The sequence below is a fragment of the Diorhabda carinulata genome, chromosome 2, assembly GCF_026250575.1.
Source record: "Diorhabda carinulata isolate Delta chromosome 2, icDioCari1.1, whole genome shotgun sequence".
NCBI classification, from domain to species: Eukaryota; Metazoa; Arthropoda; class Insecta; order Coleoptera; family Chrysomelidae; genus Diorhabda; species Diorhabda carinulata.
Window position 1 is genome coordinate 21,301,364 of NC_079461.1, and position 24,987 is coordinate 21,326,350.

The window sequence follows — 24,987 nt, forward strand, 5'->3', positions numbered from 1 at the left end:
GAAATGAGTTTTTAGCAGTTTCAAACATGATTTGCATGATAAATTGTAGTAGTTCGAATGAACCGAAGAAAAACTAATAAATGCTCATAAAGCTCCAAATACCATCAAAATTATAAATTTGATGTCAAATTAAATCAAATAGAGAATGATTCAAATTAAAATTGCCTTTTAAATATCCTTAAATGAATCACACTGTATTTTACACCATAGATTAGGATTAATTCCAAATTTTCCAGTTTAGGAAAAAAATAAAACGAGTGAATTTTTTTTAAACAAATATATTGTCTTAACTTAATCACTTCTTCTTGGGAGCAGTTTTTTCTTTCTTTCCCTTCTTGGGTGGTTTGGGTTTGTCGCCTCCTTTAGCCATCTTCTTTTTACCATAGAGCGTACCGTTTCTGGAAGCAGTTTTCCTCAAACAAAGAAAAGTGGCAGTTCTGATTTTGTTTCTCCTCGATCTAGCTCTACGTAACTTGAAACGATCGAGATCGGTGAGTTGCGCCCTCTACAGTACAATTAAAAACAAGATAAAAACTGGAATTCTTAAAATGTGAAATTGAATGATTAAAATGAGAATCAGTGAAAAAAGTAGCTTCAGATATGTGTCAGTCGGCAATTCCTATCAATAAGGATCATCATGTTAAATTAATTGAAAATATTAAAAAATGAGATGATTTAATTTAAATCTACCTTCTCTTTTGCGGCTACTTTTTTAGCCCAAACAGAATCCGCCCATTTTTCGTTAATTTTAGCATCTGTCCATGCTTTTCTTACAATACGTGTAGATGCTGAAAACGGAAATCTAATACGAAATTTAGTTAAATGTAATTCATTCAATCTAAGTTGTCCTCTTGGTACATTACTCAAAGGGCCATCAACTAAAACCTATCAAGAAATAATTATTATTACTGAAAAAATTGATAACTAACTCATAAATATTAAATTTTAATATAAGTCAGATATTTAAATAGCTTCAGATATGTATCAGTCGGCAATTCCTATCAAAATCGAGGTTCATCATGTAAATTTAACGTAACAAAATTTCTTTTATTGATACACATACAAAACATAACCTCAACATTAAAAATTAAACTCACCCTTGTCTGGTCAATAACGTCCACGATACTGACTAATTTACCCTTATGAGGGCCGTCAGATACAACGGCTACACGGCCGGTTTCCACAAACCTTTGGAAAGGCTGAAAATAAAAAATAATTAATTACACATTGTTATAACTACTTAAGAATAATTCTCAACAAGTTTATATACATCAATTAAAAATTATTTCCGTTTAAAGTTTAAGTAAATTTAATTTATTATGTTGATAATTAGATGAAAAATCAAAAAAATCATTGGTGAACCTTACCATGCTTTACTTGAATTAAAAAGAAAGATGGAGTACAACATTTACAGGAAACAGTTGTTTTGACATAAACTGACAGGGGTATGATCCGTAAAAAATTTCCGGTATATGTTCCACAGACAAAAAATTATATTAAATTAAAAATCTAAGAGTTTTATATAATGAAAAAATATTTATCACATACTTCTTACTACAGCTCTTTATACAAACCAATAACATTATTAATAAAAGCTATTGTTTGTGACGACAATAAATAGTTCAATTCTTTGTTATATTTGTTATTTCTTTAACTAAACATCATTTAAACAGTAATTAAATAGCTCTAAACTATTTATTTTGAATTATACTGTGGACGATGGCAGCAATAGTTACGTTCGTTAATGTTGTTTGCGGAGCAGAGAGCGATTTGTATCACGTGATCATAGATGGAATAGATTGATCGTATTAATTGCCGAACAGTAAAATAACGAAAATATACTTAACCCAAAATAATTGAAATGGATGAATTAATTGACTTTTAAAATGTTTATTTGTTCTATAATAATGGTGAACCAATTGATATGTCAATAGTATGAGAAATCTCTTTAAAGATTCAAAGCAATAAGATGTTACTTAGAGTGTTCATAGATGTATATAGCCGAACGCGAACCGAGTAGTAGAGTGCGGTCTAAAAGAGTTTCAATAAAAAAGAAGAAGAATGAATGTCATTTAAAAAATTTTCAAAATAGTTTACAAAAACAGATTAATAATTAGATTAAAATACTGAATATTACAATATGTAAATAAATTTATTTATAAAATTACAAAATGATAAATATAGCAAGAGTACCTGTTTTAGTAGGTAACTTTAGAAGATCTAGTCGTACTTATCCAATATTAACGCAATCATGGAATATAACCAACTCTCTAAGGTAGGAATTTTTGTTTAAAATTTTTTTTATCACCATAATTATATATTTTTCAGTCATAATTTAGTTAGATTCAATCACAAGAAACCTTTTAAAAGAGATGAAGCGAAAAGATTACATTTTTTTGTGGTTTTGAAATACGTACAGTATGTAAAAAATATCGGCAGGGTATTAGAAAAAAAATTTCCGAAAGCATTAGCCACTTATAGACAGTTCGTTGAAGGTACCAAAGAATTTATTAAAGACACTAAAGAATATCTCAGAGTAGTTAGATACCTTTATAATCCTGAAAAGAATTTCAACAATTTATTAAGGAGAGAAATCGAACTTTATTACCAATTACCGAAAGATATGAAAAGAATCGGTCCGATTTTGGTGTTGTTCATGCTACCGGTTGTCCCATATATATCCCTACCAATATTATACTTGTTCCCAAGGCAATTATTATGTTCACACTTCTGGAGCTTACAACAAAAGGCCGATTTCCAAATTTTGAATCTAAGGGACAGACTCGTTCACAACAGGCCCGTATTTAGGCATTTACAAACCCAAATGGATTTTTTAAAACCCCATCATTTGTATGAACCTTGGAAATCTGTGATAGCAAACATAGGAAGTGGACAACATCCTTCTGTTGAAAATATTGTAGTTTGTAAGACTTTATTTGCTCAAGAGCCGTACTGTCTACTTTATTTAAGCAGGAATCACGTGGTAAATAATTTTTTTGGGAAGGTTTTATGAGTTGAGAGGAATTTTTTTTCAGAAGCATCTGTTGAAGATGCACGGTATGAGAAGTGGATTTTTCTTCAGAAGGAGGCGGTTGGCATATAGGGCCTTTATTTTGAGAGAATTGGATAAGGCTATTAAAAGAGAAGGGGGCGTTAATAATCTGCCGCTTGACGCCCTTAAAAGGGCGTGTTTCATGAGAGGTAATTATATAATAAATTTTTTTTTAACGCCATTATCCATTTTTCTAAGGATTACATTTATTCATTATTAGCATTGTTCATTCACGATAATTTAAAAATTATTTATTTCGATCACAGTAACATAAAATCCTAATAAGGTCCTGTCTACTGCGTTGATTCTGAATTAATTAGGAACTTGTTCGAAATTCCTTCTAGTTCTATTAGATATGTACTGTTGAGGTTCAAACCGCCATCTTTGATTATTGATTAAAACAATGTTGCCAAGATTGACGTATTTTCACATATCATTGGAAATTACTATTAAAAAGGAAATTTTTATAAGAAATATCAATTTTTGAGGCAAAGAAATGTTTTCTAAATCTGTATTGTTCGTTTTTAAATGGTATAAAATGATTAAATTATTAAGATGAAAGCCTCGCGAGTCCCCCTTTTCCATCCACTCAACTACGTCACCAATCTGGCAATATACGAGGGTGGTTCAAATTTAACCGAAATTTTTAAATAAACGCGTGTTAAATTTAGTGTTTCTTGTTTGTTATCGAAAATTATTGAACGAATTGGGTTAGAAAACACTGGATCACTCTCCCTATAGTCCCGAGTTGTCGCTATGTGATTATTTATTTGGTACATTGGAAGATGAACTTTGGGGGCGATTCGAAACCAATGCTGGGGTGGAAAGGCATCCGGAGAGGCGGCAAGAGTGTGACAAAGATTATAAAGAAAAATTGTACAAAAAAATTCGCTCTGTTCTCGGTAATAAAATGTTTTATAGAAAAATTTTGGTTAGGTTAAATGTTTATATTTGAATTACCCTCGTAGTATATTGTGTACGCGAGTGTATTCTTTTATTCAAATTACAGGTTTGAATCCAACGAATTTAAGTAACGAAGAAATGATTAAATGGTTGGGCGATTGGATAAAATTGACCGATTCTGTAGACAAAGATTCTTATTCTTTATTACTACATGCCCCAATTTTATTAGCTTATAATGCCCCATCAAATTGGAAACTCATTTATAAAGATAAATAGAATTTATAAAACAAATAACTACTCGTCTGTGATTATTAGATGTATAACAACAAAATAAATGACAAATATTTTTTTAAAAAGTTGGTTCTTCAAGTAAAAATTGATATTTGACATTATTGATGGTCAATAACATGTTCCCAAGATATAATTTTGTTGTTTTACCGGTTATATTTTCATTTACACCTTGTATAAGAATGCTTTTATTTCAATAACAAATATTTTTATAAACTACATCCGGCAACACAGCATATCTGTATAAGATTTACAACTAACTTCACGTATATTTGAACACGCTTCACATAACAGGGTTGCCAAGCATTCATTCAAATTGTTTTTATTGAAATTAATTAATTTTTTAATATAATAAAAACGAAATGCCATTTTTTCAACGTCATTTAGAAATTAAATATTCTGTTAGTTTTGTTTGCATTTTTATTTATAATGAAGTTTTTATTTTTAAAAAAATGTTTTGTAATACTAATTACTCGTTGTTCCAAAGAATTTTTGTCATTTAGTTAAAGAAAAGTTATCAATAAGTCTGACAACACTGCCATAACTTCGTAATATATTGGTGGCAACTTATAATAGTGGTTTTACGTTGAAAAATGTGACTTTTCTTTTTGTTGACAAAATTATATATGAATTTAGTATTATTTTAATAAAATTACCTATAAATTGTAGATTGTTTTCAATTTAAATGTTTGTTAATTGCTTTTAAAATTCGAAATATATTTTGCTCCACTTACCGTATTTTTATTTAATTTCACAAACGTTATTAATATAAAACACCAAAATGCAGAAAAGTACTTTTTTGTTCCACTGTGGTTATAACACAAACTAATACAACCAAAAAAACGAATTGTTTATATTTTTATTTCACTAATTATTCCTCCTACCAAAGATTGCGTCTTTGCCAGTTTTATCTGCTTGTAAAGCTTTTTCGAAAAAATTAAATTTTTATAATTCAATTTCTTATAAATCGTATGACTAAATTTTTCTATTTTTATAAATGAATTACTATTATATATATATATATATATATATATATATATATATATATATACAATTATTTTTGTAAATATGTCAACGTTGCGATCTTACTTCACGATAATCGGTATCCATTTTAGTCAATGTGATTAAAGCAGCGTTGCAATTAAGATCAAACCGCTTAACTTGTTATGTTTTAATAAAATTTTTTTATCCATTTAATACAATTTTTGTAAATTTTATGCAAATAAGTGAACAATTATCGTAAGTGTTTGTGTTTAGTGCTTAAAAGAAGATCTTGTTATACCAATGACTTCCCAAAAGTATCATCGCAAGGTAAGGCCTAAATTTTGTAACATTTCAATGGACTTCATAATATTTTTTGACAATGTAGAGTATGCCTAATCCAATGTACCCATTTTTATATGTCTTGTCAACCAAAATCTAAAGAAATTTTAGTTCAAAGTACTTTTTTTATGGGAGCCATAGTTGAATTCTTTCATTACAAATTAAATCAGAATAGACAACCGGAAAGTGACGTCACGGCCATCATATTGTTACAATTAACTTTCCGAACAAAGTTTGTTAATCATTTAAAGTTATTTAAAAAGTGTTTTGTGTCAGAAGATATTTTTTTGTAAAATTTATCAAAGAAAATACGAAAAAATCACAAATCGCTAAATATATATACGATCGTAAAGTGAAAGAATGTGATCTCTGACCTGCGCTAACAATGACGGTGAATCAGGTGAACGGCCATATTGTTTCTGTTAGTCAAATTTTACGCGAATTTTTACCACATTTTTTAGTCTTTTTTTATTTTGGCTCATTTTTACAATCACCAACAAGGTGCTTGTAAATTTCACTGGACTAATAATGTTTCGCAATATTTAGCGCGGGAGCATATTTGATTTAATATTTACAACTGTGGCGATCACATGAAGGCTACGTTTACAACGTTGCCGTGTGGTTCAAACGATTTGTCCTTAGATTCTGATCTAATACGAGGTTCATATAATGTTCTTATGGCGTTTTCAATTTTTTTCTTATTTTTTTTTGGTAGAAATGACATTGAAATAAAACAAAAACTTTTTAAGTTAAAAAAAATATTTTTATTAATATTTTTTTCCATAATAAATATTCTAAAAGAAAAAAATAAAAATATTGCCAAGAAATGTTCGTTACGTATCTTCGAAAGATATAAAAGCAGGTAAATCCCCCAATTTCTGTCTAAACTTCAAAACTTTCTGTTCGGATTTTGAAAAATTTTCAATATTCGTTTCCGAATAATACCGAGTCGATTCTTTAGCCGCGTTTTCTTCACGTTTATTTTCGATCGAGACTCGTTCTTCAGCCAACGTGTTTTCTTTATTATTTACAGAAGATTTCTTGGCAAATTTGTCTTTATTGAAAACTGAATATTTTCTTACCAACCTACCGTGCGGGTAACAACACCTAGGTTTCTGGCAAACGCCCTTTTTCTCGTAATCCGGACATAAGAACTGGTGACGTTTGTCACACTGGAACCAATCGGTTATTACATAATCCCCGACACAAATACGACATTTTTAATATACGAAGCGCGAGCAAAAAGTACTGCAATCTTCTTTTTGATAACATTTCGAAGCCCCCTCGTAAGATTATTTTACGTTTTTTCCCTTTTAAACGAAATAATACTTTCACAATGAAAATGACTGTGATGAACGTGAGTAATGAAAAATTTTTTTCTCAAGGTTAAAACCTTAAGTTTATTCGCTTTTTTCAAATCAATAAATGTATTTTGTCAATTTTGGAACGTTTACAGATGCTTGTATACCAAAAAAAAAAATTCATATTTAACACGTTAACTGAAGAGCTATAACGAATTTCATTGAATTAAAGAGTTTTAAAAGTGAAAAAACGACAAGTTTATTCGCTTTTTTCAAATCAATAAATGCGTTTGGTCAAAAAATTTTTAAATTATTTAAAATTATCAAATTTAGTTCATTTTTACAACTCCCTATAAAAATCCTGTGATAATTCACTTCTAAAAACTAAAAATTCAATATTTACATGTTAAATGACAAGCTGCAACGAATCAAATGCTTTTATAAGTGAAAAAATAAAGTTTATTCGCTTTTTTGAAATCAATAAATAAATGTCGTTTTCTGATGCTTGTATATCAAAAAATAGTTTCAAATTGTATAAAATAAATAATTTTAGGCAACTTATACACCCCCTAACAAAATTGTGTAATATTTTTAATCAAAATCCTATTGGAATTAAAAAAATTCCACATTTAACACGTTCACTGATACTTCTTTTTTATTTTCACAGTATTTTTTGTTCATACCTCGTAAAAGATAGTTGATAAAAAAATGACTCACCTCGGCAGCTTTTTTGCAAAATCCTTCCAAAAAATCCCTGCAAATATCCGCTTTGGGATTTATCCTGACGTGTAGATAAGGGCAGATGTCCTTAGAACAGGATCCTTCCAAATAATATTTGCAAGTCGGCATTTTTTCTGGGGATACATTATGCGATAAAAGACATTTCGAATCTATACATGCACCCTGAAGGAACCTATGTAATTTTTTTTTGAAAAAATTGTTTTTTCCATGTATAATTATACGTACTTTGTACATAAGGCTATTTGATCGGGATCATGTTTTCTAGGACATTTTCCTTGTTCGTATCCTTTGCATTTACCTAATTTTCGGTAATAAGGACATGGAATATTACATTTCCTCAATTTTTCGCCGGAAATTTGTTTCTTACTACTGGAATATCTATAATACAATTTATTCAAGTTGATTCTGTCAAAAAAATATTAGTAGTTTTATATTATCGTATTCCCCTCGTTTTTCAATTTCAGAAAATCGTAGAATTCATGCTTTTTTTTAAATATATAGGATTTATGGAAAAATTTTATATGGTTTCACGTTTTAAATTTAATGTTTGCTTGCTAACAATTTTAACCAAAAAAAAACAAACATTTTGGAAAAAAATCATGTAAAAATGTTTGTTTATTAATGAAATTTGATTAACGTTACTTAAAATAACTTTTTTCTTCAATATTTGTATGTAAAATGTACAAATGTAACACGTAACCTAACCTATTAAGTTAGGTTATGTTTATAGTATATATGATTTATTTTCAAAGGAAATCTTCTAATTTTAAGTTATAAAATCATAAAAAATTAACATTTATACTAATTTATCATAATTTGATTGTTTTTTGTTGCTAGATTAGGTAAATAACTATAAAAAACTTATTTTCGCTATAAATTTAAAGATTCGAAAAAAAAATTATTGACATCGCACGATTTTTCGATTTTGGAACCAAAATACGGGGAAATCGCAAATTTGATGGAATCAGATTAATTTTTTCAATTAGTATCAAGCAAAATACGAGGGAATTACAAATATAATCAAATAAAATGATTTTTCAATTCACAAGAATTGAAATATGAGGGAATCACAAACGTAATAAAATGAGATGATTTTTCAATACTCAAGAATCAAAATACGAGGGGATCGCGATAGTAGAAAACCCCCTTACCTTGATACCACTTTGTTTCCACTTTTTCTCTTTTCCGAACTGTATTTAACCTGCGATAATCTCACGATTTTATATTTATTCTTCTTCAAAACTTTTTCTTGTTTATTGAAACTATTCTTCTTGTTTTTTTGAGCCGATGCGGTTTTCTGTAACCTGTTAGGTGTCGTTATATAAAGATTACCCCCTATATTTACTATATTCTTCGCTCTCAATGGTACTTTCTTCGCTATATCGCTAATATCAATATATCTATTGATAAATACGAATTTTGAACCGCCAGAAAATCTCCTGTTATCCAATTTAAATCTAGTTTTCGATTTAAACGTTTTATCAGTCTTATTAGCACTAATTCGCTTCAATTTATACTTGCTGTTGAATAATAATCGATTCTTCTCACCGGATTTATTTAAAACGGAAGATTTGATTATTTTGAATTTTGAATACACAGAAGTTCGTCTCACTCTTTTGGGTACCTCTGTATATCGTTCTTTTAACGGTTTCCTTACTAATTTTGTTTTAGAAGAATAAGTTAACGGTTGTTTTATAAATTCTTGTTTTGTAATTGATAAATTTTGTAGTACTTTAGGATTTACATGAATATTTCCCCTATCTTTAGGTAAATTAATCGTTACGTTGGGATTTACATGAATCTTCCCAGGTATTGGGTATGTGGTTGTACCTGGTCGAAAATTTGGATTGACAAAAACTGTTTTATTAAAATTCGGATTTATTAAAACTTTAGAAGGTGTTACTGTAGGTAGAACATTTTGTTTTACGTATCTATATTTATTATTGACGTTCATTCTTAGGAAATCTAAAAACGTGGTTTACTTATTTAAAAAACTATATAACAATAAGAAATATGTAATACTCACAATTTTATATTCCTAAATCAATATAATTAGCACGAATTACCTTAACAGATGTAACTCATATATTATAATGATAAATATCTTTATATAGATTGACATTTGACATTAATAGACGTCAACCACAGAACTAGTTCGGGAGAACAGAAATGTCATTGTTAATTTCGTTTGCTACAAATTACACAGAAGAGCGCTCATGCTACTTGCTTTATCAGAGCTGTACTAGCCATCTTACTCAAGATTTGGTAATTGTAAAGTAAATTTATTAATAATAAACACTATCCATAGTAATATTTTGCAAAATCATTTCAGTACAATATTAAACAATAAAAATGATATTTTTCACAAAGTAATTTGATTTTAAGTACGATATGCTGTCATTTTTTACATTGGATCGAAATATTGGCAAGGTTAGAGGAGAATACGTTGCCCATTAACTTATTCGATCTATGCGTGACGTCGTTTTTGAAGATAAATATAAAACAAGATATTTTTATAATAAAAAAAATGGAATTCTTAATAGTATATAGGGTGCTTTATTCCAAATTTAATGATATTAAATATATTGTTTTTTTTTCAGAAATTCTATAAAAATTACCTATTCAACATAATATCTTATTTTATGGTTATTCAAAATATATTTTTTGTTTTATGAAAAAAAAATTAAATGAAATTGGTAAAATAGCAATATCAATATGTCAATAAATAAAATTAAAAACACAATCAAGCTTTAACCACAAATGACCCAAATCAAATGCAAACACTTCATTTTTCGCATCGTTTTCAACATGTGACGTAACGGCTTCCATATTACGTCAGTTACCATACCGTTATCGGGCAACCTATCCTCCACTAACTTTGACATATTGATACGTTTTTGAGAATGACATGTACACCATCCTCAATCTTTAGTTCTATATTTCTACTTTAATGTGATAAGAATTAGTATCAGCTTTAATTTATTACTTAATTATTAGTAAACTTTTATTTATTAAATAAAAATAATATATAATTATTGTAGATCAATATTCAAGTGAAGAATAATTATTAATTTACCTTAATAATAATAAAATATGATTCATTTAAACATTTAAATAGAACTTATAGAGAGTTCCCTGTATATTTATAGCACACTACCGCTCCCATTCCGAAACCACTTATCAGTACGCCCGCCGTCGTCAAGCAGATAAATTCGACGCTCCGCGTCGTTCGAAATCTCTACACAATGTTTTGTAAGTTTTTTTTCCCAAATCAAATTTCTGCAAATCAATCAATAATACGCTAAAATAACTGCAAATAGTATTTTCCCTCCATATTTCATCTATACATAATTTATTTTCGTCAAGTGTTGTGTTTATAGTAAGTACATGCAACAAGCAGTAAGAGTGATTAATTTGAAAAAAGAATAGTTCAGGTTTTCATTAATAAAAAATTAATAATAAAATTGTTGCTGTTGGTAAGTTTTTTTGTGTGTTGTTTTGGTTAACTGAAATTTTAGATTCTGATATCTGCTGTTGTTCAAGAGAGTATCGATCTGGGATGCTGTGACCTTGTACTTGGTTATCTCCTTAATTTGCAAGGTCTGAGCTTTCACAGTTGTAAGATAGGTAGACGATAAATATTGAATTTTTCTTATTCATTAACGCATTCTTTGATAAAAAGTTTTGAAAAAAGTATATCCATAATCTATAGTTATAATAAACAATTAAATCCAAACATTTTAATAATTCATTATTATCCCGATTTAAATTTTTTAATGTTGACTGTATTGACTCCCCTACTATTTACAAATGGACTTGACCCATACCTTACGTAAAAAATTTCTTCTATATAAAAACAAAATTCAGTTTTTAGTTTCATATGATTAGCTGAACTTTCTTTTTATTTCACCTCGTAGTATATAAACTACTGGATCTATAATTTCACCGAATTTTATAGACCAACGAAATCTATACGTGTTTGTTTTTTTATCTCTGTATAGTTTATAATGAAATTACTTTTCTATCGACTTGGTAACGGCGTACCTAATAATAAACTCACAAAAACAAATGCGTTAACTCAAGCTTGATACCGAAATTGGTTACTGAATCATTTTTTTTATAATTAAAATGTGAGGTTGAAGGTCATTACCCTGAAATTCGGATGAATTTATATCTTCCATGAGAGTTGAGATCATAGAACTATTCCATAAAATAAATAAAAGAAGAATCTTATAGAATAACAATTATTAAATTTTATGGTGCAAAAATCACAAAATGGTTTTTTTGTAACTTTTTTTCGTAGAGGTTTTGTTGATCTACACGTTAAAAATTAGATGTAATAAATACAAAATCATTAAACTGTATTAAATATTTTTATCAATCTTTTTACATAGATAAAATAATCCTGTTTTTACGGTAGCCAAATACAATGAAGAAAGAGGCCAAGATACATAAATATAAAATATAGTTTGATGATAAATAAATTTAGTAATACAGATCATATACTTTGTAAAAATTGCATAGAAGTCTGCATTGGATACTAATTGTTTTGAATAGTATTAATTACGGTTAAATTATAAATTTTGTAACAATATTATTTATTGTAATAACATTCTATTTTTAAATAACAACGGCAACAATGTAATGACCTAGATATGAAGATTGTTTTCATAGATGGCGTGCCATATTTATAATTTCTATTGAGATTTATCATTTTCGTGGATATTATATTTAAATATATTTTTAGGGCGAAACGAAGTTAAATAATCAAAAAATAATGGCTGTCGAAATTTTAGATAAAGATCATTACGCTATTAGTGCAATAGTTACTGTTACTATGCAAATTATATTTTTCATAATAGCGGCTACTTTTCAAATGGATAAAGTAACGGATTTTGCCGGGGGGATAAATTTCATCATTTTAGCCCTTTTAACTTTTATTTTGGGACAAGGTGAAAGAGTAAGTGGAACTTATTGAACCCCACGAGAATTAGATGGTAGTTTTTCTATATTTTTTTAGAGAAGCTACGACAGTAGACAGTTGATGGTAACAGTTTACGTATGCCTTTGGGGCGCGAGGCTATCTTGTTATTTATTATATAGAATAATGAAAATCGGTAGAGATAAACAATTCGACGATAAGAAAAGTAACAATATTAGATTCGCTATATTTTGGACGTTCCAGGTATAATTATTTTATTTTAAATGTTTTTTGTACCAATTTACAAGTTTTTTCAGGCCATTTGGGTATATATAGTAAGTTTACCGGTGATAATAATAAATTCCCCCAGACATTCTATACCGCAAGCTCCTAAAACTATGACCACATTAGATTCTACAGGGACGGCTTTTTTTCTAGTTGGATTTTTAGCCGAAACTTACGCAGATTTACAGAAATTTTCTTTTAGACAGGACGCCAACAATCAGGGCAAGTGGTGTAACGATGGTGAGTATTCAAATTAGTCCGCGCCATAAAACTTCCTATTCAATATAAATTTCAACAGCGTTGCCAAATGTATATATGTATTTTTACGAGTGAATTGAATTGTCACTACGCTAATAAATACGGGTTCTATATACACTCCGAAGTGCTCTTTCGAACACTCTATTAATGACATTTAGTTTTTCGTGTCATAAAACTTTCTATTCAATATATATTTTAACAACGTTGCCAAACGAAATTTATATGTAAACCCAATAAAAAATTTTATTTCTTACGATATATACTATGATTATAATGATAGAAACGCGTTTTATGTCTACTCCGAATTGTTTTGTCGAGCACTCTATTTATAAACGGAATAAAAATATGGCAGTTAGTAGTGTCATATTTTTTAAGGTTTGTGGCGGCTCTCCAGACATCCCAATTACTTCGGTGAGATAGTTTTGTGGTGGGGGATATTTATAATATCGTTAAACGTACTCGAAGGTGTAGAATGGGTAGCAATAATGTCACCATTATTCACCACAATAATTATATTGTTCCTATCTGGTATTCCTCTTCTAGAAAAGTCTTCCGATGAAAAATATAGAGAGTAAGTATTTGAATAATGATTTTTGGATCTCCCGTGTAGTAAATGATGTTTTAGTATATCAGAATACCGGTACTACAAGGCATCAACGTCTCCTCTAATTCCAGTACCGCCTTCAATATACGTCGAAGTTCCTCAATTTTTAAAATTCCTACTTTGCTGCGAATATCCGATGTATAATTCTCTGGAGGAGAAGAATCAAGTCAAAAGCGTTCATGTAATCAAAGAATCGGCCAGCGCATCTTTGGGGGCTTCCCAGACATAACTATAGCTGCACGCTGGTCATAGACAAACCAGCAATTTGGATAATCAAACGTTCGAAACTAAAGTACAGATAACGGCGTTATGAAATTCGTATTTGGTTGTTGAAGTTTTCGACGTAAATTTAGAAAATTGTTTGAATCATAGAAAAATTTCAAACAGTATCAGTACATATGGAAAATTCAAAGTCTAGTTCTCATTTGCACTCTTTGAGGTTATTATAATATTTATGACCGGAGGTATTTAATTACGCGGGTTAATGACTTGTGATTTCAAGGTCAATATATTAGTTCTTCTAATAATATTCTTTTTTTTTGTGTATCATTCCGATCTTTATCTTTTCAAATAAATTGGGTTAGAATTATTAATTTTTTTATAATTTTCAAAATTTTTACAAGGAAACAAATAGTTTTATATTTTTATCTAAATTTGCCGCTTTATACATCGTTGTTTATGTCGAAATATTTTATTATGAAATTGAAATTTCATGTACGTGTTCGAAACAACGTTGCCAGATCATGAAGACCATAAAATTTCTTAATATGCGGTGATGTAAGTGTCTATACATTTCTAGTGAGGTGATTTGGAAGTCGGCCACATTGTCGTGGTAAATAATGATTCTATTTCGTTTGTGTATAGAAAATTGATTGTTTCGAGTAGTTTTTTCATCGTAACTAATATTTTTGGTGAAAAAAGAAATGAAAATAAAACACCATTACTAATAATAATTTTAATGTAAATACATTAACATTCGTCTACGAAGACAACATGGCGGCTGGTTGTGACGTCATCATGAAATGATAGAGTAAACAGGCATTTAACGCTAGTAAATAGTGAAAAAACTTAAAAAAAAAATAGTAACTAATATTGTTGATAGGTATAGAAATTCTGGAAAATTAATATTAATTTTTTTAAAAATACCAATATACAACTATTTATATTGTGCTTATAGTCCAGGAAAATTATGAAACAAATCGGAATAATTAGTATTTTGGTGCAATAAATGCATTTTGCAGCATAATTTCTTATAAAACGATCGGAAACCCAGAGAAATCGCTTGAAAATCGATTATAGGGGGTTTTCGAGCATGCTGAGTCCAATTTTGACATTAAACTCGCTGGAGACACGGGGGTGGTTCTACGAGGCTCTCAGGGGTTGAATTTCGGAAAACTTCGCGATGTATAAGCTATTTTCTGTATATATAATATATAGATTGAATTTAAATTTTCATAATTTATAATAAAATTTAAGATTGAACATGCATTTTCACCATTTATATCAACCCCGGTGAATTTCAGAACCAGAATTGTACGCACCATGCCCGAAAATCCACGAGAAACGATTTTCCAGCAATTTTTCCGGGTTTAATAATCGTTTTGTAATGGTATTGATTTGTAACTCCCGAACAGTCTCTTATAAACAACCCCTGGAGAATTTCAATGCCAAAATTATATTCACCATGTCCGAAAAACCCCGAGAAACGATTTTCCAGAGATTTTTCCGAGTTTCGAGAAATTATGCAACCGCAAAATGCATTTATTGCACTAGAATGCAATTTCCTAAATTTTTTCGCGACCACTTTATGAAGACAAGGAAAAAAGCCTCGAAATCTACTGTTTACCATGTTTTCTTAATTCTCGTCGATTTCGATCTAATTGTCCTGGACTATTATAAAAGTGCATTATCAAAATCTAACACAAATATACCATATCATGAATATTTCTTCTACAAATTTCATTTAAAAATTGTTATATAAATAAATAAACCAAATTGATATAGTTAACATTTGTTTTATTTAATGTGTGTGTTTATTGGTTTTTTTCGTCAAAAAACTCACTAAATTATTTTAAGCGAGAAATGAAATGGTACAAAGAAACATAAAGAAAGCTTGCAACACCGACTAGATATATCAAATACTGTATATGATAAAGTAGACGTAAATTGTAACGGACGGAAACCAAGCGGTGACGTCACGTCTATGACAGGGATATTTAGAAAATCTTATAAATAAAAATAAACGTTGGATTGGGAATTGTTTATCTTTTATGAAAATAGATTCGAATTATTTTTAAATTCGGTTAATTTTCGAAGAGATTAGCATAAAAAAACGAATAATTGTTTAATATAATTCAAATTATATAAATATAAATTATTTTCTATTATTTAGTTTCTGAAGGTGATACAATTTGTATTACAAAACGGCAACGCTGTAATACGTGTACGTCAAAATTTCATTCCGATCGATTTTCTATTGAAATGTCACTGTCATATAAAATATAAACTTGAAATATAAAAAAGAAGAAGAAAACAATCTTGACTGTGGTGCCTGTTTCTAAGATTTTAAATATCAACGTATCCAAGTGGTACGAAACATTAAAAACAAAACCGAATTACCAAAGAAACAACAAACAAGATCTTTATGTAAACTTTTGACATATAAAATGTTCCAAAAAATTGTAGTAAATTGTGACTAGACAATATCAAGTTTTTTTTTTGTAATCGATGAGAATGTCTCTACCGATCCGTATCCTCAAGAATATAACTAAACCCAGATTCGCGGCCTTGAGAAGAACCTTTGCCGATGATGTCGAAGTCTGCCCTAGAAAAATCGATGATGATCCGTGCAAACCCAGTCGCCATAAAGGTTTAGTATTAGGCTATTACACGAACCCGGACGCGGATTACGACGTCGGAAAATTGACCCCGACCGGAGAACGATACGACCACATGGTATGTCATCGACTCACAGAACTGTTACGATACGCAGGCCCGCCTCCAGGAAAAAGAGAAGTGCGCGTTTTCTACAACATCGACGATGAGTTTTCCATGGTAGCCGTCAGTGGATTGGGACGGGAATGTCAAGGTTACGACGTATTCGAACAAATGGACGAAGGGAAAGAAGCCATTAGAACGTCCGCGGCCACCGGTTGCAAAGCCCTGCAGAAAATGTCGATCAAAAGAGCCTACGTCGAAAGTTACGGACACGCGGAATCGGCCGCTGAAGGAGCTGCCCTCGGAGTTTGGTTATACCAGGAAAAAAAGAATAGAAGATACCAAATATTCATCCCCCAATTGGAATTATACGACGATTGCGATTGGACCGGTTGGCAGATCGGTTTACAGAAAGCCGCGGCTCAAAATCTAGCCCGACAATTGATGGATACCCCAGCTAATATGATGACGCCGACATCGTTCGCTCAAAACGCCGTCGAAGTGTTGTGCAAATCGGGAGTAAACGTGGAAGTTAAAGTGAGAGGATGGGCGGAAACGCAGAAGATGTACGCGTTCTTAGCAGTGGCTCAAGGATCTTGCGAACCGCCGATTTTCCTCGAGCTCAGCTACTACGGAGCTTGCAGAGACGAAAGACCTGTCGTTTTAATCGGTAAAGGAATCACCTACAACAGCGGGGGTTTATGTATAATCCCGTGTAACAAGCAGAGATACATGCGAGGTGATATGGGTGGAGCGGCTAATATTTTAGCCGCTTGCAGAGCCGTCGCTGGTCTACAACTACCGATCAACGTTAGAGCTTTGATTCCTCTATGCGAAAACATGCCGGGATGCGCCGCTATGAGACCTGGTGATATAGTCAAAGCTATGAACGGGAAAAGCATCAAAATTGAATCGACCGATACCGCTGGAAGGTTAGTTCTAGCAGACGCTTTGGTTTACGCTCAAAACTTCTGGCCGCGGTTTATCGTCGACGTCGGTACCATGACCAACGATATGAAGCATTCGTTGGGAGCCGCTGCTACTGGGGTATTCAGCAACTCCGAGGCGCTTTGGGAATACATGTTGGCTTCGTCTATGCACACCGGAGATCGCGTGTGGCGGTTCCCTCTGTGGGATCATTTCACGAAACTGGTGGCCCACCATCACGACGTCGACGTGAAGACTTTCGGAAGGGGGGGTCGTCCCAGATGTGGCGAGGCGTGTAAAGTAGCGGCGTTTTTGAACGAATTCGTGCCGTGTGGTGATTGGATACATCTCGATACCTATGGGGTTATGTTATCCAACGGAAAAGATTTTGCATACCTACGGAAAGGACTTTCCGGACGACCGACTCGTACTCTAGTCGAATTTTTGTCTCAATTAGTTTGTCATCGCGAGTAAATTTTGAAACGTACCAAAAAATAGAGTCTAACGTTTTTACGTGTAGTCCCTTTTTTATTTCTGTCTTTTACAATAACAAATATATATTATATAAAATAAATTTTTTTACATAGTTTTCGCTTATTTATTTATCCCTTTATACTATTTCCTAAAATACTATATTAAAGTAAATAAAAATTCCTCCCTGTATCAAAGTTCAACGACCTGTCAAAAATGTTTTCCAATATGGCGTTTAAAGCAAGCGGAAATATAATCCCATATCAAAATATATTATTTAAAACTTTCTAACGTATATTAAACGATGTTTTGCAACGGAATCCCAATTAATTTTCCATTCAATTCACTTCATATACGTTTTTTACTTAAAAAAAGCCGCAAATATATATTTTAGTTCATTGCGGAAGTCATAGTCATCATGCTTCTATTATTAAATATCTATATTTATTCAACCAATCAAAATCAACTTATTTCGTGATGATAAAACATGTGGCAACGTTGTATTCGTTCATAAACAAACCTAATAACATCAATCAGTTTATGTCAAACGAAGAAGCAGCAAGAATATAATCCCATATAAAAATATATTATTTAAAACTTTCTAAGGTTTATTAAACGATGTTTTGCAACCGAAATCCAATTAATTTTTCATATCATTCACTTTATATATGTTGTTTTTACTTAAAAAAAGTCGCAAATATATCTTTTAGTTCATAGCGGAAGTCATAGTTATCATGCTTCTATTATTAAATATCCATATTTATTCAAACAATCAAAATCAACTTATTTTGTGATGATAAAACGCGCAATCCAATACAAATCAAAGAAATTTCACATAAACGACATGTTGCAATGTTGTATTCGTTCATAAGCAACCTAATATGTAACATCAATCAGTACAAGTCAAACGAACTTAGCTCGGAACTAACTCTGAGTTCAATATTCAAACAAACTTTGGTATTTATACTTTTATTTAAATAATAGTTTTGAATTTAATAAAATGATTAGTAGACTGATAGTATTTTACTGATTTAAATTAGATTGTATAATACAAATAGTACATAGAGACTTTAAACATTATAAATAGGAGCAAGTAAAGCAGGATATTTTAAATAAACTCAAAAAACCTACGACATTTCATAACTTGAAACTGTTTGTTTAATACCTTAACGATTCACGAAGTAACATAAATAGAAGTTACATTGTTGCCAAGTTTCTATATTTACAAAAGACTTTGAATGACTACATTTTTTCATATAGGAAGTGGTAAAATGGAAATAATTGAACTAATTTCTTTAAAATATGAAAAACACAATTTTACAGGAATAAAAAATTAGAAATATATTACTGCATTACGTAAAAATGATTTATTTTATATTTGACATCAAAAACTTTTTTTTGCGTTAAAAAATATGTCAAACTGACAGTTACTTATAAAAATTATGATGTTTTACATTATTTCATGTTTGATTTCGAAAATTGGACACAATAATAAATAAATATGAACGAAGAGAAACTGAATGAGGTTAGGAATTATTCTACTAGAAAATTTCGATATTTTTAAAAAACGTTTATGTTTTTTCATATTTAGTTAACTGATAAAAAAAATCACGGAATACTGAAACATAAAAAATCTTATAATTTATTATCTGCGATTGTGGGACGCACAAAAAAGAAAAAGAAACAAGACGATAATGATTGTGAGTTGAATTGTGTGTCTAGTACTTCTACATTCGGTAGCAATTACGCAGACAAAATGGCATCCGAAGAATTTAAAAGCATAAATTCTGTTGGATCAACAGAATCAGAAGTAAGTATTCTTATTCACTACAAATAACACGTATTTTACCAAAATTATTCAGTCTTATTTGAATTTTTCTCAAAAAACCATAGTTTTTTTGTAATAAAGTAAATTTAACAAACTATCATTAACCACGCCATCTCTTCTATAGGTTACGAACTAAGGATTTGAAGTTTGATTAGGTAGTAATCTGTAAAATTAGTTTTATAAAGTTAAAATAGATCACATCTCTTATTTTTATTTCTAAAACTGTTCATTTTATTTTTATCAATATTACTTTTTTTCCACTATTCATTAAATATATTATAATTTAATCTATACCCATTTGCCTGTGACAGATGCGCCATCTATCAATGAAGGTATAAACAAGCTTGAAACTAAAAAGAGACAGCAGATTACTTTACAGACGGTTAGAAATCGGTCGTAAAAACTATCAGGACCGTCTCTGAGTATTGTACATTATATCTACATAATTTTTTACGATTTTTATAACAAATTTCAGCCCTCATTTGATTCCATGAATAAAACAAAGAATAAGTTCTTCAGTAAATTTTTAGTGAAGCACAGTTCAACTGATATTAGAAAACAAAATTTGTACAATATTGGGGATGACGCGCAAAACGCAAATAAAGAAAAGATAACTGATAGAAAAAGTCATTTAGAATTCCCTGTAACGTTTATGTAAGTGATTTTGATTGCTCACTTTTTCTGTCTTTATAATTCTATCATATTTATCTTATTTCTCCATTGAGTTAATATAAAAGATAGAGGGAGTTTAAGTGGACTTGATAGAAGGAAAAAGCATATCGATATACCATTCTCTATCTCTCCCCCTCTCTTCCAGCTCTAATTTTATTATTTTGAATTTCGAAACTGTTTTGATTATGCCTAATAAGAAAAATATTCCTTCAGAAAATAAATCAATCCGAGGCCTGTATTGATATAATAGTTGAAAATTTCTGTTTTTCATTCCTTTAATGCACAAAATCAACCCTTAAAAGACCCAATTTAGAATCTGCTCCAATTATCTATACAAATAACAAATTTCTTAAAACATATACGAGTATTTTACCCAATAGAGGGGATTCAATTATTATGGTGGCTGGGAATTTGTTTTCCATCCCTTTTGTACCCTTTAAATACCTTATATAACCAATTGCTTCTTTTAAATTCATATATTATTCTATTATTTGGTAACGTTTTAGAAAATTTAAGAAGCCGATCCTGTCCGCTTCATTAATCGAAGGAGTGGTTTCCCTCCAAAATTTAACGTCTCGATTAGAACAAAGCGAAAAATATTTATTAGACGTTTTAAAACGATACGTTAACGACATAACCTTACAAAAAGAATTAAGTGAGTGGGAAATTATGTAATTTTATATTTCTAGTCGGAAATTTTCTTCGATTTATTTTTAGTTGATACTCTTAGTGCTCATTCTAGTTTACACAGAGAAACAGAGAGACTGACCCGCCATCTATCTACGGAGATGTGGTCTAAACAACTAGAAATTGAAAAGGGGCAACAGAATACTTTACAAGACGCTTTGGAATCTGTAATAAAGCAAAATAGACAATTACTTGTCGAATATGAAGGTCTCTACGTAACTTACGAAAAACTTCTTAATAAATTCCAAAATTTCGTCGAGAAAAACGATTCGAACGAAAAAGGATGTGAGCAAGAAATCAAGGAGGTTATGAAACATAACATAGAGTTGATAAACAAAATGGAGAACGTCTGTAAGCAATTCGAGAACCAGCTGATGGATTCTAGAAAACAAAATGAAAGTTTAGGAGATCAATTGTCGAAGGTTTCGGGACAATTACGGGATTTGGAAGGTGAAATTCGTTATTTCGGATAAAAATTTATTGTGTTAGTTGGATAATTTTTAGCGGTTTTTCAAAGGACGAAAAGTGATTACGATTTGGAATTGAAAAATTTCAAATCTAAAGAAAAAATTATGTTAGAAATCAAAAACTCATGTGATATATTTAAAAAAGAAGTGGAGTCGATGAGGAATCAACTGAACGGTTTTCCGTTTGAATTCGACTGGGAAAAGTTTAAGGTAAATCAAATTGTAAAATATTTTTTTATTAATTTAATTTAAATGGAAATTTTAAATTTTTTTTAATCGACACGTTATTTTCGAAAAAATAAAAATGCATTTATTATATTTATATTTATTTACGTATATTTATAAACATATGATTATTTATTTTGTTTTTTACCCATTCCCTTCCTTTTTTTGTACGGCCCTAATCGCTTTCTAACCATCATACCTCGCCACCAAGCCTGAAAAAAATTCATTTCATACTTATGGGGCGGGGAGGGGGATTCGAAAATAATTAAAAACTATCAAAAAAATATTTTTTTGAGATATTTCAAAAACGCGAAAAGATACGAAAAAAAGTTTAAGGCAACATTTGTAGAGAAAAAAATTTGCTACAAAATTATTTCTAATCATTTTTGACGTATTTTCAATAGAAATCGAGATATTTCCAATAAATAATTGGAATTTGTAAAAATTGATAAAAAATTAGAAATTGTGTTTTATTTTGTTTTTAATCATATAATTTCTAGGGTTGGTTTTTGTTTTGACCAAAATTTGATTTTTTTCCAGATTCATATTTTAACGAAAATTTAATTTTCTCAATTTTTTTTTAAATTTACGTGTTCCTAATTTAATAAAATTCATTTATTTAAGCTCACACTTGATTGAATATTATTAAAAACAAAAAAAAAACAACAAAATTCGCATTTTTCTATTTTTTTTTTCAAACTTTTTATACTAAATCAAGTCAACAAGAAGAATTTTATAAAATATTTTACCTCCCCTCGTAATTTTTTGAGATATTTATACGAAAAACAGATTTTTTAAAGTATTTTTTCAATTTATCTTCCCTCCCGCAAAAACCGCAACAGTTTCAACAATAAATCCATGAAACTCAAAATAAAAACGACAAATATGCAAAAATACACGCTTATTATATTATTAAAACACATTTTATTATTTACCTGTATAACCATCGACGCCCATCTTTCAATTTTCGCGCGTTTTTTCTTTATAGATCTCAACTTCTTATATTCCTTCCACTTGGCCATTTCCTCTTGCCTTTTTTCATATTCAGCCATAACTTCTTCGTGTTCTTTAGTCAGAGATTCAAGTGATGCTTTCATTTTGATCATTTCCGATTCCCTTCGTTCAGTTTCGTCGTCATAATATTTTACCCAATAATTTATTTGATCAATCATATCCTTTAGATTTGAAAAAATAGTTTACAATATTGAAAAACAGGAATAATAAAAAAATCGTGAATCTCATTAAGATTGAAACATTTAAAGTGTTGATTGTACAATCTGTCACGGAATCTTTACACTTCCGATATGGAATTAAAATTAATTGTGAATAATGTTATGAAATAGTGTATTTCTATATAGGAAAATATGATATTACTCACTACTTTAAGCATATAAAAGCTCTTAAACACAAATATATTTAATTTTCATGATTTTATTTGAAAATATTTTGATCCAAAAATTGTGTATTGCTTTCTCTATCTATTGTATAGTCTGTGTTTGTTATCTGCACATTTAAGTGCGCAGATGAGATTAGTCATAAAGCGTATATTTGAACAACGTTGGCAGAGTTTATAAATATTATGATGATTTAGGAAAAGTGAATTTTGTGTAAAATATTTCTTACATTTCTGCTTTCTTCAATATACGTGTTAAATTTCAAATGACATTTCATTTCTAGATCAATTTTTTCTCTCATTTCGTTTATGGTATTCATATGAAAAGCTTCATATTCTTTACAAACCATATTGTTTTGTTCAGCTCTTGTTTTCTCCCATTTTTTGTAAAAGGCGATTTCGTACCGGCCGAAAACTACAATTTTATTTAAACAAAAAAAAATTAACACATTACCGAAATATTTCCGATATCATCGTACTTATTTTACTATCGATTTTCAATTTCATATCTTGTATCTGTTCCCAAATTTCGTGAATTTCATTCAATCTCGTATCTCGTTCTCGACTAGTTAATTCCTTTAATTTTTTAATCTCGTTTTCATTTTTTATCTGGCTATCAATTAATTTCTTGTTGTCTTTTTCCATGGCAATTAGCGCCGTTACATATCGTCGTAAAGTTGAATACGTTTCGTATATAGTAAGTTCTTCCGAAGTTTCTCGAAAAACGTTTACTAAACAATTTATATCATTGGCCAATTTATCGTAATTAGTGTCTACGCTCGGTAGACGGACGTCTGCGAGGTTTTCTGCAGTTGAAAATCTATAAATGCCTTTTCGGTTAATTACATACCTCGTTATTTTATTTTTTCAATTACCTCTCACCAACTGTTTTGTATTCGATGACATCGTTATCAAAATATGTTGTATTCCTGTTGTTCAGGTTCTTTAAAATAATTAATTGTGATAAAGTATCTTCGATAACGGTTGTGACTGCCGTGGAATAAAATCTGTTGTTTTTGGAAATCGAATGCACGCGAAACGATTCTGAACCGAAAACTGTTTCTTCGCCATCTCTACTTGAATGCATAACAAAAATACAAAAAAAAATATTTTACAGACGTTCACCTCTAAACGTCGTTCATATTTGATTTATTGATCGAGCTAAGCTACACTATAGTAGGAATCTACTATATCGATAACCTTAAAATAATTTCCTATGCGTGATATTTGACAATTTCCATAAACAAAGATTTGAATTATTTCGGCTTTCACTAGATTTTTGGTTATTTTCATCTACATTACTTTTGTAGAGTAGTGAGGAAGAAAATTTATATTATATTATAGACATCGGACATTTATGTATCAAAAATTTAACGCAAGATGTCGTTTGTCTTAGAAACAAACTTAATATTAAAGAAAAAAATATGTAAGTATGTTCAAAAATTAATTTTCGTTGAACACTTCTATAAAATAATTATTTCTTGTCATATCCATCGATAATTTTATGATTTTCATTTATACCGACAACATCTGTGGTGCTAGGATATACCTATCTCTTTCTAATGTCCTCCAGCTTTACTAAGAGAAAGTGCAGAATCGGATCAGTACTGCGACTACACATTTTACCGAAAAGTAAATTGTTTCGTAATAAAATAGTAAAAATGTACAGAACTCTGTAACTTTCAATATATTTTGCTGATAAAT

The 24,987-nt window shown here is 30.0% G+C and overlaps 7 protein-coding genes across 8 annotated transcripts; 4 read left to right on the forward strand and 3 right to left on the reverse strand.

Annotated features, from left to right (window-relative positions):
- Positions 1-237: 237 nt before the first annotated feature.
- On the reverse strand, positions 238-1,427 carry LOC130903545 (60S ribosomal protein L14). The gene is made up of 4 exons (XM_057815699.1): positions 1,368-1,427; positions 1,098-1,199; positions 691-885; positions 238-505 (listed from the first exon to the last, which is right to left on the reverse strand). Exons 1-4 carry the CDS (start codon positions 1,368-1,370, stop codon positions 296-298), a joined length of 510 nt encoding a protein of 169 aa, XP_057671682.1. The 5' UTR covers positions 1,371-1,427; the 3' UTR covers positions 238-295.
- Positions 1,428-2,037: 610 nt separating this feature from the next.
- Positions 2,038-4,976, forward strand: LOC130904033 (LETM1 domain-containing protein 1). Its single transcript, XM_057816533.1, has 4 exons — positions 2,038-2,275; positions 2,329-2,983; positions 3,036-3,201; positions 4,062-4,976. Exons 1-4 carry the CDS (start codon positions 2,172-2,174, stop codon positions 4,229-4,231), a joined length of 1,095 nt encoding a protein of 364 aa, XP_057672516.1. The 5' UTR covers positions 2,038-2,171; the 3' UTR covers positions 4,232-4,976.
- Positions 4,977-6,306: 1,330 nt separating this feature from the next.
- LOC130903489 (zinc finger CCCH domain-containing protein 3) lies at positions 6,307-9,747 on the reverse strand. The gene is made up of 5 exons (XM_057815609.1): positions 9,635-9,747; positions 8,760-9,573; positions 7,834-7,986; positions 7,585-7,780; positions 6,307-6,738 (listed from the first exon to the last, which is right to left on the reverse strand). The coding sequence occupies exons 2-5, from the start codon at positions 9,560-9,562 to the stop codon at positions 6,400-6,402; spliced, it is 1,491 nt and encodes a 496-aa protein (XP_057671592.1). The 5' UTR covers positions 9,563-9,573; positions 9,635-9,747; the 3' UTR covers positions 6,307-6,399.
- A 1,043-nt stretch (positions 9,748-10,790) lies between these two features.
- On the forward strand, positions 10,791-15,684 carry LOC130903959 (uncharacterized). 2 transcript variants are annotated; one of them, XM_057816419.1, is made up of 6 exons: positions 10,791-10,860; positions 12,356-12,568; positions 12,629-12,793; positions 12,847-13,054; positions 13,448-13,643; positions 13,698-15,684. In XM_057816419.1, exons 2-6 carry the CDS (start codon positions 12,386-12,388, stop codon positions 13,903-13,905), a joined length of 960 nt encoding a protein of 319 aa, XP_057672402.1. In that variant the 5' UTR covers positions 10,791-10,860; positions 12,356-12,385; the 3' UTR covers positions 13,906-15,684. The 2 variants fall into 2 exon arrangements, with proteins under 2 accessions (XP_057672402.1, XP_057672403.1); XM_057816420.1 differs by having other exon boundaries at positions 13,748-15,684.
- A 582-nt stretch (positions 15,685-16,266) lies between these two features.
- On the forward strand, positions 16,267-18,114 carry LOC130903958 (cytosol aminopeptidase). The gene has a single exon (XM_057816418.1). The coding sequence runs from the start codon at positions 16,404-16,406 to the stop codon at positions 18,012-18,014; it is 1,611 nt and encodes a 536-aa protein (XP_057672401.1). The 5' UTR covers positions 16,267-16,403; the 3' UTR covers positions 18,015-18,114.
- Positions 18,115-19,439: 1,325 nt separating this feature from the next.
- Positions 19,440-24,713, forward strand: LOC130903877 (uncharacterized). Its single transcript, XM_057816238.1, has 7 exons — positions 19,440-19,536; positions 19,603-19,821; positions 20,315-20,493; positions 21,018-21,166; positions 21,229-21,648; positions 21,703-21,875; positions 24,594-24,713. The coding sequence occupies exons 1-7, from the start codon at positions 19,513-19,515 to the stop codon at positions 24,711-24,713; spliced, it is 1,284 nt and encodes a 427-aa protein (XP_057672221.1). The 5' UTR covers positions 19,440-19,512.
- On the reverse strand, positions 21,975-24,445 carry LOC130903710 (uncharacterized). Its single transcript, XM_057815947.1, has 5 exons — positions 24,159-24,445; positions 23,763-24,103; positions 23,514-23,698; positions 22,826-23,065; positions 21,975-22,102 (listed from the first exon to the last, which is right to left on the reverse strand). Exons 1-5 carry the CDS (start codon positions 24,368-24,370, stop codon positions 22,019-22,021), a joined length of 1,062 nt encoding a protein of 353 aa, XP_057671930.1. The 5' UTR covers positions 24,371-24,445; the 3' UTR covers positions 21,975-22,018.
- Positions 24,714-24,987: the final 274 nt, after the last annotated feature.